The sequence below is a fragment of the Oculina patagonica genome, chromosome 13, assembly GCF_052425735.1.
Source record: "Oculina patagonica isolate OP01 chromosome 13, crgOcupat, whole genome shotgun sequence".
NCBI lineage: Eukaryota > Metazoa > Cnidaria > Anthozoa > Scleractinia > Oculinidae > Oculina > Oculina patagonica.
The window spans coordinates 21,479,049-21,492,731 of NC_135770.1; the positions used below are offsets into that span (position 1 = coordinate 21,479,049).

At 37.4% G+C, this 13,683-nt stretch overlaps 1 protein-coding gene across 1 annotated transcript; it reads right to left on the minus strand.

The window, feature by feature from the left end:
• Positions 1-1,955: 1,955 nt before the first annotated feature.
• Positions 1,956-12,189, minus strand: LOC144636363 (BRO1 domain-containing protein BROX-like). Its single transcript, XM_078495553.1, has 11 exons — positions 12,079-12,189; positions 10,760-10,963; positions 10,096-10,191; positions 9,024-9,096; positions 7,658-7,766; positions 7,265-7,354; positions 6,579-6,664; positions 5,821-5,902; positions 3,794-3,944; positions 3,253-3,409; positions 1,956-2,725 (listed from the first exon to the last, which is right to left on the minus strand). The coding sequence occupies exons 1-11, from the start codon at positions 12,180-12,182 to the stop codon at positions 2,624-2,626; spliced, it is 1,254 nt and encodes a 417-aa protein (XP_078351679.1). The 5' UTR covers positions 12,183-12,189; the 3' UTR covers positions 1,956-2,623.
• Between the last annotated feature and the right edge of the window lie 1,494 nt (positions 12,190-13,683).

The window sequence follows — 13,683 nt, forward strand, 5'->3', positions numbered from 1 at the left end:
CGCCATAACCTATCAAAGGTTACGTTAATTTCATGGTCAAAAATTCCATCGACCACAGCTCTCGACCAATGAACGCGCGAGAATTTTACCAGTTATTGTAAAGACATATTTCTTACAATAGCTATAGCATTGTGTTTATCAGTTAATTATGACTTCAGATGGTGAATAGAACATGTCATACACGATAATATGTGTAATATGTATAAGCAGTTATTAGCAGTAGAATATCTTAATTGTATGTAAAAAAAATCCGTAAGTAATATTGTAATTTTAGCAACTACTTTTTTTTTCCTTTTGTTTTCCTCTCCTTTTTCTGTGTATCTATTTTTTTTTTGTAAAGTTTGTGTGTTGTCAAATAAAGTTCAATGATTAAAAAAAAAACATACACGATTCATACACGTATTTTTATACCTAATCTTACCTTTTTGGTACGCTTCGGCGGCATATCAGGCGAGTTTGGTCGAGCCATGGTTCGTACTTTGGCGAGACGCAGTCGAGCCAAAATACCCATGGCGAGACCAAACGAGCCTGATATGCAGCCGAAGCGTACCAAAAAGGTACGATTAGGTATTTACCGTACCCAAATTCAGCCAATTATCAATCCATGCAGCCGATCATATTTATCGCTCTGTTGAAGCCATGCTTGCAAGGTACGTACTGCAAATTGTGTTGACTAGGTCTTCATCACTTTTACCAAGTTCTTCTTCTGCCTTTTTTTCACTCGTTTGTTTAGAGTTGCATTCTCTAAATTTTCAAAATCAAAATTAAGCGAAAAAGTTGGAAATACCGACTCCATTTTTTAGTCTGAATGTCTCAGTACTCATCGGCAAACATCGCGCAATTGACGAGCGCGCTCAAGTTTAGTTTTGGCGGGAAAGTGTTTCTTTTTTTACGACCGCTAAACACCACTTAATTTAAATTACGAAGTTCTGTTTTATTGGTAAACTTTATTTCAATTCATCGTACAGTAACACTACTTTACTTCAAAGTGACCGTGATATGGTGGCATATCAGGTCAGTGACTTGATATCGTAGGATATCAGCCAGGACAGTAGATCGCGCTTCTGATTGGCTACTTGCGAATTTGGGTACGGTAAAAGAACAAAATCGGTCGGAAAACAAAATAGATTAAAATAATATTCTAAATGGCCAATACTACTCAGTAGTCCTCCAAATTTGTCACGTAACTGAAATTTTACGCCCTAAAACAGCATGTCCAGATATGGCGCTTTTAAATTAATTAATTAATTGTGAAAGGACTTCACATCTCCTAAATAACTCATATAATTGTCAAATAAAATTCTCACAGTCTATAACCTACTAGAGAATCCGTGTGGACTATATAAATGAACAATATATATATGTGCTATGAACGTCGCGCTCGAAGTTTGCACCAATATGACTTGCAAACAAATAGATTTTACGGTTTTAAAGGATTCATATTTGTCCTTTTGGTCAATATAAGTTAAAAGCTTATAAACCCAAACTAGTGTTTACAGTAAAGAATGCGCATGAACACTTTTCTCTTTTCATCACTTTTCTTATTGATAAAAAATATTAAAAACCAATGTTCGCTAATAATGGTTTTCTTTTTTCATTCGCACATTTTAGTTGAGATATTTTGTCTCATTTTGTCACAACGATGCTGTAATGCATATCAAAAACAATTATTGCCCGAAACCAGATACGATTCACTGCACCATGGTGTCCAAAGTTGAACTCTTGTCTATTTTTGTGCAACTTGGCGCCGCAACTTGCAATCTTGGGTGATAATACGCCGCGTAACGACGCTTTGGAAGTTACAATAACATTATTGCACAAAAAGTTGTAAGAAAATGTTTTCTGTTTTGGCTTTAGTTTTGTGTTTGTTACAAGACCAGTTTTTTTTTTCATTGTTTCAGATTGCGATAATCGGCCTAGATAATAAAAATTCGAAACCAGAAACGATTTATACATTTTCATGCCTAAATGCCACAGTAACAAGGCTGTTGGCATATTCTTCATTTTCAGCCATTTTGATGTACCCTTGACATTAGTTAGCCGAGTGCTTATCTATAAAAAATGGTGTATTTGCTACAGGCCTGTCTGCTTCTACTGCAGTACATGTATGTTCTATTATTATTCAACAGATGCGCGCCCTGCCCATATATGGTCAAAATGTTAACGATATTTGTCATCCGTACATACAAGATATCCTGCGATATACGTAGGTTGCGAAGATTCGCCCAAAATCTTGTTAAGCGCTGCATAATTACAGTTTTTCAATCTGCAAAATGTGTTTCGTTGACAATTTGTTGAATAATAAAACAATTATCCTGTTCAATCTTGCGGAATATCGTCTGATTTTAGCCAAATCGGCCCACGGCCTCGTCGGCTAAGTATCAGGCGATATTCCGCGCGATTTCCGCGCAGAATAATTGTTAATTATCTATTATTTTTTTACCTCTACAGTACCGGTAATAGAAAATTGAAGACAAATGTAATGTCTCCAAAGACTAATGTACTTGTCTCCCCCACCCACCCCACCCCTCGGCTCCGCCTGGCATAACTATTTACATTGCCACATTTTAAAAATCATTGTAAGGGTTTTCTATCGTCAAAGCATGCTATATAATGTTTCTACTTAAGACACAACACATCCAGATGAATTGTTAGCCGGTTTAACAGGACTTGAATCTTCAGGCTCGGGCACAGGTTTCACATCACCTGACGCAGCCTGGGAACCCTGAGAAAAAAAGACAAAGTTCAATTCCCTTCTTGAATACAATACAATACAATAAAAAAGCTTTGTTTCCCGACGCCCTTACTAACGTGAAAGTGGGTTGGTCGGTCAAGCAAAGAACAAACGAACAAAAAATAAACAAAGTACACAATTAAAAAATTAGAGGTGTGTAGGGGCCGGGGAGCTTGAATCACGGGCAGATTTAGAGGGTAAAATTATTAATTTCCAGGTTGTCTGTTTGTTTTTCAACCTTTTTAAACAACAGGGGTCGATTGCATGTTCATGGGAAACGAAAAAGCTTAGCCAACGAAAAACATGAAGTCAAAAAAACGACCCTAAAAATAGCATGGAAAAAATAATCTATCAGTACATAATTAACACACGGACCCCATACTCAGTTGACAAGAGGTATAACCAAACAATAATTAAAAACACTTCTCTTTCCATTTTTTGCCGATAGCAGGTCATTCACTTGACAAGTCAATCCACATTTAGTGAGACTAGTGAAAGTTACAATACAACTGACTTACCTGGGGAGGGTGGGCTTTTGACGCATCAAATCCAGCATAGGTATCTCCTGACCATGAGGCATGAGGCGCCGGCAGTGAAAATTCCTGTGGACTTGCTAAGCCATGTGTCGCCTTGAGTTCAAGCTCAGGAGGCTCTGCCGGGATCTTATGGAAGTAACTGAATAAAAGTAAAATAAGTTAACAAATATCAGAATACAACTTAAAGTTATTTTCATAAACAATTACTTGTTAGCCATCAGCTCTAGTTTTCTGAGGGAATAGCCAACCGTAGCCAAAATGAATATGACTCAAACAAAACGAAAGCAATAAATCTTGACCAGTTGGTGTAGTAGAAACTTTCCTTGTTGTTGATAAAAAAGTGATGCCGCCTTGTGAAATCTGTAAACAGTCTGGTGATAATTAAGGCCCAGTAACACCGGCAACATTTTTGTTAACCTTGCTTCGCAACTTTATTGCATTGTAAGTTGTAATTTTTTGGGGGGCATTTTACCTCCGTTACGGTTTTGTTAAGCGCTATAAGTTATAATTATAATGTTCTTACATGAATCCATTCTCGTGGTTGGCTTTCTCCAGCTTCTTTCTGATGATAGGACCGAGTTTTACAAAGAATGGGTGTTCCCATGGTCTGGCAGTAGTGCCAGGCCCTTTGAAGCTGGAGTACTCGCGGGAAATCGCCTCTGCCTTTTTGTACACTTTAAAGAAAAGAAAAAGATAACAGAATTGCAAATGACAGCTACCGAATCACACTTTGACTAAAATAAATGGTCTCTTGATTTAATTTTCCACTACAAGTAAATATTCATTCATTTATTCAGACAGCCTGAGTCTGTCGGTTGGTTGGTCGGTCATTCACTTATCTATAAGGGACGGAGGGGGGGGGGGGGGGATGAAAAATTTTCCTTTGCAAACTTTTTTTTTAGTTTATGCAACCTCTGCAAACATTTTTTTTCGAAATTCTTACTATTTTGTGTTATACAAATCGTGTTTGCAAACAATTTATTTTGTCTTTCCAGGCCCTGCAAACAATTTTTTTTTCAATATTTTTAATTTTCACCCCCCCCCCCCCCCTCCAAAAAAATAATGGTCCGTCCCTTAGAAGCTACATTGAAGCAACATACAGTACTGTGCAAAAGTAATGCAAACGAAATTCGTCGAAATTCGCAACTTTTCGGGGCTTTTCGACGAAAAAATTGCGAAATATCGTTCGAAGCGAATTTTCGGCGAAAAAGTAGCACTTTTCGTTTCGTCTATTGTTTTAAAAGTCGCGAATTTTCGCGAGCATATTTCGCTTGCCTCGAAATTGACTTCGAAAATTCGCTTTGTTCGAAATACACTCTTCGAAATTTCGAGCTCTGTTTTCGCTGTGTTCGAATGTCTATTGGCCTTTTCTAAAGCTATGGCTCTGCCCTGCTTCATGACTATAAAGAATGTCTCTTTGAGGTGCTGCTATTCAAACTAAAAGACGATGACCATTGTTTTATGACAGATCGTTTTATTTCACTTTAAGCATTACCGGAGAAAGCCTTTTAAAACTCGACCAAGCAATTAGCCCCCTACCTTAGTCTGTGATTCAAAGATAAAACTTGATTCCTCCTTTTCTATGTTTAAGTGGCAAAGTTTATACTCTTCTTTTCGATCGCACATGTAAACACATCCGCCATATTGAATCCGTGATACTTGAACCCAGACTTCCACGTGCCGAAAGCAAGTGTGTCAACATTCAACATGGCGGACAAGTCACATGGCGAGCGTGTGCTGGCGTACGTTTCACCATTTTATTGAGCCACTAGATCGAAGGAAAGAGTAGATATGGAGGCGGTGAAAATTTTTTTACTTTCTCGATACTTTTGCGTGCAAAGTAGGACCTTTTTTACAAGGTAAGATGTTCGAAAAGTTTCTTGTACGATCGACCTGTAAACTTTGTGGTCGCCGCGCCATGTGCTTTCACTGATATACCGTAATATGTACAGCTCTAAACAAGAATCTTACTCAAGGCAATTCGTTTGAGTTATGTGAAGGTATAAATAAAGTTTTCTCACATCCAAAAGAGGCTGAAATGTTTTCAGTAGTAAACCTTTTATTTGTTTAACCCCTGTCTTGTTTCTTCGAAGTCGGCTTCTGAAAACATTAGTATCGCGCTTGTTTATGTTGCAAATATAGCCTCTACAGTGGTGTTCTTTGAAGTTTTAGGAACTTTCATTTGCCCCAAGCAATGTTTCAGTTATATTTTACTTTGTCACGGCTCAAATAATTTATTAAATTGTTATGACCTTGATGGAACGCGCTTCGCGTTAGTTTATTAACTATGGTCGAGTGAAAGCTACATGCAGCGAATTTCGCTGCTTCGAATTTCGATAAGTCAGTGTTTGTCTACCTCGAAAATTCGCTATTTCGAATTTCGCAGTCTCGAATTTTCGACGAAGTTCGCGATTTTTTCGCGTGGAGCGCAACGAAACATGTCTCGATAATTCGAAGAAATTTCGACGAAAATTCGCGAGAACAAAAAACGAATTTCGACGAATTTCGTTTGCATTACTTTTGCACAATACTGTAGCAGCAAATAGTTACATTTATCACTTTCTTGCAATGCTCGGATTGCTTTTCCACACTGATCTTCGTCAAGAAGAGTTTCTCCACAAAAACAATATGCCTGCAACAAAAAACACCAACAAATAAAAATCCCATTTCTTAACATACATATGGGACTGCATGACCCGAAACTACATGTTGTGAAAGCCCGGGGGGGGGTACTCCCGTATATGGGCTATATAGGTATGTGCCGCGGGATAGGGTATGGTTTTTGAGGTTCTCGGTCCTTAAATAGGGTATCATTTTTGCTCCTTTTGGCATTGTGTTCCTGGTGTGATCCTAAGATAGGGTACCTAAATTCTATCAGCTAAAATAAACACCTAGCTAAACGAAGAAAAGGCATCTTTAAACTGTACTATCCGTTCAAGTATTAGTAAAGCGATTTTATAAGGATTTGTGTTTTGACGTGCACGGTTAGCCGTTATTTGGGTCGTCACGGAACGCTTCTCCTCCCCTTGAATAGGGTGTCATTTTTCGGTTTTGGGAATTAAAAAGGGTATCAATTTTCGCTTTATTTATCCTTAAATAGGGTCAGGGTTTAAAAACCTTTGCGGCACACCCCTATCCGAAATTTATTGTTGACTTTACACTCTTGTGATGCACTTGAAATTACACATGAGGACCCATGAGCCTTAATTGAGAGCACACTGTCCCACTAACTATCACCTAACCTAAATTACAGATGGTCATTAATTTTTAAATTAATTTGAACTAGCTCAGAAGCAAATTGGACTCACATAGGCCTGATAAAATGCAGCCTTGAGGTCCAGGTATTTCTTCCATTTCCCTGCTTTCGTTGGCTCAACTGACTTTAATGAATCACCTGGGAATGATTAGAAAATATGCAAAGGAAAAAGAGGTGAATGAAAATATTGACTTCTCCATCTGCAACATTTTTTTTTTTTTAATAATTTTTTCTGAGTTCTGTTTACAATGACCTTAAATGAAATTTCTCTCTCTCAGCAGATTTTAAAAACTACATACCTTTATCAGTTGACAAAACAAAGTAAGCAATAATTATACTCAAAAAGTGATGTCTAAAAACATTTGATAGCCATGTGGATTGTTTGCAGGCAACAGCACTGATGGAAAATATTTCATCACAGTAGTTCTGCACAACTGTTGACTGCTAATTTGCAGCGTGCAAAGAAGTTAGTGATGGCTAGCCTGCGGCTAATGGATTTTGCGGCCGGGATAGTGGATAAACCCCGCCACTAATGCCCAAGGGGCAGTGATGAGCATCGTACGATATCGTACTAAGCTTGCATTGTGCTTATGACAATTTTTGGGGCTAGTAAAAATGACTTTTGGGCTTGTACATCCTGGCTACAGCTAATGCCAAAAAGGGCAAGCTGGAAAATTCAATTTCTTTGCACCCTGACTTTGGTATAGGCTCAACAATTGGCGGAAGTACAAGACATACCTGCAGCAGTAAACAGTTTTGCTGTCTCGTTGGTAAGTGCAGAGATGAGTGATGCTTTATGTTTGAGCTCAACTGCACGAGCCACAGTTACTGAAAAGGGAAGAAAGAGATTATCGTTGCATTCTACAGTTACAGACAGGAAGATACAATGACAAAATCAAACAGGTAGTCCTCTGCATGTATCACAACTGCAATCTAGTAGGCATTCTTACCAAGCGACAAATGCAAAAAGCTACAGTTGCATAACCATTTATACGCATTACATGCCTAACAGAATAGATGCCATTGGACCGCAATGTGTGCAAACTGCTACAGCTAGCGTAGCCCTGACAGCAAGGTGGATTGTAAAAACAATGCATGAAAGCACTGTCTATTTTTTTACTCTTTTCTCACCTTCCTGAGCTTCAGCCACACACTGCATCTGGTATGCCTCCAGCACTCGCTGATCAGTATCAGCACCCTTTTCAGCGGATAACTCGCCAAGACGAGGCATCAGACTTTCCTTTGAAAAAAATAAAAATAAATAAATAAACATGAAGTACCAAAACTAAATTTGACATTGATATGTTGTGGTTTAATTCTATCTTTGGTTTAAAACTTGATTTTTATTTCCCTTTGTTTCAGATTATGATAACAAACATAACACAATGAAAGTTGAAAATCAAAATTTTAAACCAAATATAAAATTGAACTACAACAGATACAAGCATAACCAGGGTGCAAGGAGGATGGATTTTCCAGGTTGTAGTCATGGAGTTGGAAACAAACATTTTTGATTGAGCCTGGGCCTAACGATGGTTCTCCAAAAAAAATTAATATGAATCATAGACTGCTATCCACTTTGAGTGAATTTAGTCTTATTGTCATTCCAGCCTATTTTAACTGTCAAACCACAATTAAAATAATAGTCAGACCTCTCCTTACAGACACTTCCATAATATGGACATGGCTGTAACCTGGTCCCAGAGAAATCAGAATCAAGGGTCTCCAATAGTTTTTTTGGGATCCAGGATTTTGCAGGAACTAAAAGGGTCCAAGCAAGATTCCGGATTACGGAATTGAGGGAATATTTTGGTCAGGATGGCAGGATTAAAGATTCCTATTGGGTACCCTCAGAATTCAGATTATCTCAACTAGTTGACTAAAATATGGACACCTCCATAATACACAGTCACACAGCTCTGTCCCTTTGAGATTGGTGTTCATATTATAGCTGATTTCAGTGTTACGTGTATAAGTGGCTATCTTTCAACACCCATCTTTCGACATTCTAAACAAACAAGATGGACTAAAATCCACCAATCAAAGCCCACTAGCATGACCTTCTGAACTTGTGGCTTATTTCCACAGAAGATATAAGAGACCCTGCCAGGGTAAATTCCAACAAGTGATACGGCCCAGAAAGTGGTGACAGCCATAAAATAAAATCGCGACAAATGACAACCTTTTTGGAAAAACTTAAATTCCGACAAGGACAAGCAATTTTCCTTCAAGTTAACTACTGACAGCGGCATGAAGTGCGATAAAACAGCAACACAGGACATTTTTAAATTTAGACAAGCAGCACGGGATCCCCCCTGGCAGGGCCTCATAAAAGCCATGAAATGAACACTGGCATGCATCGGTTGTGATTGGCTCATTTTCAAACAGCGTGTTGAAAGATGGAAGAAAGTTGCTATGCACATAAGCAGCGATAAAGAGGTTTTAACTGTATCAAGTACTATAACTAACAGCATACTGATCAATCCAGATTTATTACCTTGACAAATTTGAAAATTCCTCCAGCAGTTCTTAGACTGGTATGGACTTCCTTTGCTTCATCCATGGTAACCCTGGGGAAACATTTGCATGTAAAGACTTTATATTAGAGACTTATTGACCAACACTGTCTCTAAACAATATTCCTATGCAACAAATTGTGTTTACCAGTGTCAATGTTGGTCTACTTTTAATTAATTTCACCTTTTTGTACATTATGGATTTTAAGTTATGAATTTATAAAAAAAAAACCTCTGGTTCCTCAATTAGCATACCTGGGCCCTGTTGTTCAAAGCACGATTAAGCTAATCCAGGATTAGCGTGAAATTTGATTTCAATTTTATAACATTTCGTTGAGGTTTTCTGTTAATATTTTCTGTCCCCCAGTTTTGACGTGGACCAATCTCAAACTTCACAAAACATTAGCTATGGAAAACCTTTTAAAACAAGAGATATTAAAACCTCGATCATCTTTTAATCCTGGGTTAGCATTAATTGCCTTTCGAACAACCCGGCTCTGGTTGTTGTTCAATTTTATCCTTGGTTCAAAGTTTATTTTCCTTTGTTTTTGGGTATATGGTAATGTATGATCGATTATGAGTTAAAAATAAAGGAAAGTAAAATTTGAACCAAGGATAAAATTAAACCACAACAAACATAATTAATATAATTGTTCTTTTTTATTTTTTTAAAAAAAGTAAAAAATAATAATTTCAAATGAGATATTAGCGACCTTTAGATTGGACTACAAGTACGGGTTTGAGTACGAGTACAAGTAAATTTCAAACCAAATTTGTGTGCCTCATATTATAACTCATCACATCAGTCTTATCCCTGGTGTTTATTTACGTGTTACTCTGTCGGCAACAGAAAAAGAGTACTGTTATACTAAAGGAAATACAATTGTCTCAAAGATCCAAAGTCAAACTCATACTCAATTCGTACTCGTAATCAAATCTAAAGGTTGCTATTTATTATCTCAAGCTTTCTCTACCGTCGGTCTGAGTTAAACAGTAATAAAGCATAATGTTCTAGTTAATTATAGAGGGTGACTGGAAAATAAGATCACTTACTCTCCCTTAGCTGCCAGTTTAGCAGCATACTTTGAATACCAGATAGCAACATTCATACAGATGGACGTCAGCTCAAACACACTATCAGCTGAACTCCTAGGTAGGAAGGAAAACAAAAAAATAATTTTTATTGACGTGAAGGTGCATGCAGTACAAGAATAGAGTATACTATTTAGGTGTCTTCTTTACATAATATTTAATTATGGTTATTACAATTCATTTAGTACCCTTAATGCTTTTAAAGCTCAAAGGGAAAACTAGATTACTGACAGTCTGTATATTATTCTCTTTAAAAATAGTATTGTGCGAATTGGATTAGACAAGCGAAGTCTTTTTTCCTGTTTGATTGTTGTTGTTGTTGTTATTTCATATTTGTCAATTGGGGCAAAATTGCTTTAAAGATTATGTAAGAATGTACCTCTATCACCAAACATATAGCCTAGGGAATTGTCAAATTCATGGAAAATGACCTAGCCAGAGACTTCAAAAGATTTGCAGAGTTGACTCTTAAGGAAAGGACTTCGATTAATGGAATGCATGCACATATTAACCAGCAGTCTAATGTTCAGAATCTGATGTAAAATGTCTCCGGCTTGATAACAGTGAGAAATCACCCCTCCACATTCAGTTGCATCATTTCATTTGCATGATCTAACAAACTTACGTTGGCGTATTTCCACAAATAGAGTTGGTCCACTTGAACATGACTAGCTTACGGAGCTTGCTATCGCCAGAGCCTGTGGCAGGATCATTGACAAGGCCATGAAGGAGTGACCAGTAGAGCTCAGCTGTTTGTTGGATTGATTTAGGATCGTTTGAAGGATCTGTCAAAGAATTTAGCAGCTTTGACCTTGCTAGCTTTAATTCCCTGAAAACCAAAATTAAAAAGTTGTTTTTCTTTACTCATGAATATATTTATAACATTTCAAGCTGTACTTATAAAAATAAATAAAAATATAACAAAAAATATAACAAATTTTCGATAATTAGAGCAAAAGCCAACTAGCTAATTTTCCTGATGGACTCTATCTAGGTCAAATACCCTATTCCCTGCAGGCGCGCGCTATAGAGGGAATCGGGTATTGGAATAAGGAAATGTTGGTTCTTCAGGAGGAAGGAAAACTGGAGAAAAACTGGAGCCAGGCAAGAACCATCAGCAAACTCAACCCACATACTGCAACATGCCAATATTGAATTCAGATGGTCGGTGGGTGGCTAGTGCTCTCTCCAATCGACCAATCACGACGCATGAAAAAAATGGCCATATGCTAGACCCAATCAGAGACTATTATAGAAAACCCAGGTAATACGCAGGGGGTGGAACAAGCTTTTGTTCGCTGGTTCGCAGACGGACAATACTGGGGTTTTGTTCGTCTGCAACGCAGGCTAGGTGCAAGAAAACTTGCGTCATTCCAAATAAACATTCTACCTACAAAACGGTAATATGGTCACCTGTGGTTTCCTCGCATTCAAATTTAATTTTGAGTTTAATTCAGCTGTGGTTTTGAAGACAGTAACTTAATTAAGGAACTTAATCTTTTATATATATGTATATATTTAGAGTGATTTCAGTTAACCTGTGAAATAGTTAGTACACTTTAAGATACTGTTAGACACTAATTCCATTGTTTTCTTTTGTTTACTTTTGACTATTAAACACAAACTGGTAGATATTGTTTCACGGGTTAAATGAAATCACTCTATAAAGAAATTTATAAATTATTTTCATTGTATTTATTATTGTGCAAAATGTACTTAATTAAGCTTAAATGATGAGATTGAGGTGGTATACTTCAAGATTTTCACCTCGAAAGTAATATTATTCTATCATGATATAGTGCCCGAAGTTTTATACTTCATCGAATATTTTTTTGGCAATGAAAGCTCTGCAATTGATCGTTCTGAAGAACTAGTCATAAAAGTTTCCAGATACATTCATCAACGCTTAGGTGAAACTAGAACAAAACAAAAATGAAAACTTACCCTAGCATTTTCGATGACGAAGAATTGGTTGCCACATTTCGAATTGATTCAAAAGTAACGGGGGCTGAAGCTTTGATGGGATTTCTGTGAAACCAGTGCGCCATTTTGTTGTTGCTATTTTTAGAGCTGGTGACGCAAGTTGAAAAGAAACAGACCGCTGTCGCGTCACGGTCGCACCGCCCTGCTTATAGGTTTTGACGTCACATCCCGTCAGTCATGCGCACGGCGCTTTCGAGACGGAATTTAAGTTTTTTTCGAGCCCGCGAAACATGAGCAGCGCTATGCGCTGTGATAATGAGATGCAACCTAGCAACACCTAACAACGGGTTTGTTTACTGTTCTAGTGTGGGTAGAGCCTTTGTTTTTAAACCAATCGTATTGTGCCACGTTTAGCCTATTGTGAACGGGAAACAACGTGAGACGATCATCGAAGGTTCGAGGTAATGATGGCCGTCGAAGTTGTTCAATTTCCGTCGCCCGAATTTGAGTTATTCGGCTCCCAAAAATCACTTTGGTGGTATTGCGCGATACTTAAAGGTGCAAATTTTAAAATCTTGTAGTGGATTTCTAGAAGTTTTCCCGATGAAACGAGCAGTTGAGAACAGAAGTTGGAAGGTTTAAATCTTCGTATATCAAGTAAGTGTCTTAGTCCCATTTCGTTTCTCCGCGCTATGATAATTTGTGTGGGAGGCAATTTGAACGCTTATCGCCGCCATTGCGCTTCTTGTTTCACCGAACGCATCGATCCATGAGAAGTTTAAACTATTTTCTCCCTAAAATGAAGCGTTCAAGAGAAGATGATTTGTTAGTCGATTTATTGTTTACAAGTTGTGTGTATGGTGGAAGCTAGGCTTTTGTGCATTATGCTAGCATTTTTTCGGGCATTTTAGTGAGGCAAAAGCATTGAGCATTATTTGAGCATTTTAGTGGCATTTTCCCGGAAAATTGATTTTTTTTTCCCAAGAAATTAGAATTTTTTTTGAATTTTTTTAGAGAAAATGACAACTAAAACTCAAAATTCACTCTACAAATAACTTTCTTGAGATAGTCAACTACTTTCTGTACTTATTTCGAGGATTATGTTTTTTGGCTGTATTTATGAACTTGTATATGTTGTTATTGTTACTTGCAACACTTGTACGTTTTTGTAAGTGTTAACAGTTACCACAATGTTAAAAGCTTTAAAATTAATTTTAAAAAACCGTTTGTGTAATGAGCATTATCCGAGCATTTTAGTGACTTTTTTGGGGGAGATCGAGCATTTTAGTGGGAAAAATGGAGCATTAAGGTGGAGCATTTTAGTGGGAAAACAAAAGCATAATGTACAAAAGCCTAGTGGAAGCTCAAATTTATTGTAGTTTATTTAAAACTCTATTCACATCAACGACAAAGAGTATAAATGCGGGGCGGGGAGCTTTAAATACACATATGAACGTGTTAACAACATTGTTAAGCCTATATGAATTATGGAATTTTTAACCTTTAATTGTCCTCTAAATTATTAATTATTTGTTGCTCGTGTTGATTTCTCGTTTAGTTTAAGTTTCGCTTCTTTTTCTCAGGAATCATTCCCCTGTTCTTGGGGTGGACAACAAGGTGGTGGTC

Excerpts from the sequence above, each read along its gene's own strand:
- LOC144636363 (XM_078495553.1), bottom strand. The coding sequence starts at position 12,182 with ATGGCGCACTGGTTTCACAGAAATCCCATCAAAGCTTCAGCCCCCGTT. Across the intron at positions 9,097-10,095 it reads AAACTGGCAGCTAAGGGAGA|GGTTACCATGGATGAAGCAA; the intron begins GTAAGTGATCTT and ends ATGTTTCCCCAG. Across the intron at positions 5,903-6,578 it reads CTGCATTTTATCAGGCCTAT|GCATATTGTTTTTGTGGAGA; the intron begins GTGAGTCCAATT and ends TTTTTGTTGCAG.